The sequence below is a fragment of the Sphaeroforma arctica genome (genome assembly GCF_001186125.1).
Source record: "Sphaeroforma arctica JP610 unplaced genomic scaffold supercont1.8748, whole genome shotgun sequence".
NCBI lineage: Eukaryota > Ichthyosporea > Ichthyophonida > Sphaeroforma > Sphaeroforma arctica.
This window is the reverse complement of record NW_014031810.1, coordinates 1-1,187: the sequence shown is the minus strand read 5'-3', so window position 1 is coordinate 1,187 and position 1,187 is coordinate 1. Positions and strand designations below refer to the sequence as shown.

Sequence of the window (1,187 nt, the reverse complement as noted above, 5' to 3'; positions counted from 1 at the left end):
TGTATATATGTATATGTATATACTGATATAGTATTGCTGAGGGTATTGTCATAGTCCGGTTGTATTTTGATTTTCAAAATAGCCCACCGAGTTTTGCACATAACTAACTCACGAAAGTTCCCTGCTCAAACTAATTTAGTACATTGTATCTCACACCAGGTCGTCATATTCGTATTCCGTACGATATGGGCTTTGTGCACTGCCGTTGCAGCTTTGCACCTTTGGCATATTCGGTGCCAATCTGAGCGGTTGATTTATGCCTACCTCGGCGGATCTTTGTGCATCTCTGTGGCTATGGCAATCGTGGCTGTCGCTGTTGTGCGTGTATCTGCTAAAGGCTGCATTATGGAGCGACAGAAGCGCGCTCCATTAAACGGCTTGCTGCATGTTCTCGTGGCATTGAATATTTTAGAGGTCGCCTGGACTACTTTCGGAATTTACGCACTGATAGGCAGGTTTTTCAACCTGTGCAACCTCTCTGAGGGGCAGTTGGCACCCGGGCTTATTATTTCTGGAAACATTGTTATTGCAATCATTTATGGCCTGTTAGTTCTGTTCACTGTCATGTGCTGGCATGATCGCACCTCGCATATAGTGGAGCTACAGGAGGGTGAGGAGTACCATGCTACTCGCCACAGAACAATCTCTAGGATTATAACGCAGTTGTGTTGTTGCACTTCTGTGGGGAAGAGTAGCGGCAGCAGTGTGGACCCGTACGAGGAAGTCAGTGCCCTACTAATCAGCCTGCTGTCAGAAGAGATAGCCGACATAGCGCCAAGTGATATTGTGGCTGCCTTGATCTTGCTGAGACGGGATCATGCATTGCAATACGATGAAGTGGACATGCCAGGAGAAGATGTGGTAGACATAAACGATCACGCTTCGGTCCACGATATCTTGGAAGCCGGGTACTACGTCAAGTATGCCGTTGCGTCGTACGGATGGCCTGTGTATTTGTATACGCATCTGTCCTCGGGGCTATGTAGCCTGCTGAATTACACGTCGAAGGCTTTCTGTGGCTGTTGCAAAAGAGAAAGTAAGTGTCGTTGAGTGTGTGCCTCGCTCGAGTCGGTTGTGTTTTTATGTTTTTGATTTGTCTCAATCGGTCGCCATTCATCCCACTTATTAATTTACTTCTAAATGGTATATGCGGAGATGGATAATTTTTGCGGGATACGTGTACTATT

At 46.3% G+C, this 1,187-nt stretch overlaps 1 protein-coding gene across 1 annotated transcript; it reads left to right on the top strand.

Moving 5' to 3' along the window:
• Positions 1-159: 159 nt before the first annotated feature.
• SARC_16734 (hypothetical protein) lies at positions 160-1,050 on the top strand (the record flags this gene model as incomplete). Its single annotated transcript, XM_014289162.1, has 1 exon — positions 160-1,050. A coding segment is annotated over one exon (891 nt), but the record flags the coding sequence as incomplete, so codon positions are not given.
• Between the last annotated feature and the right edge of the window lie 137 nt (positions 1,051-1,187).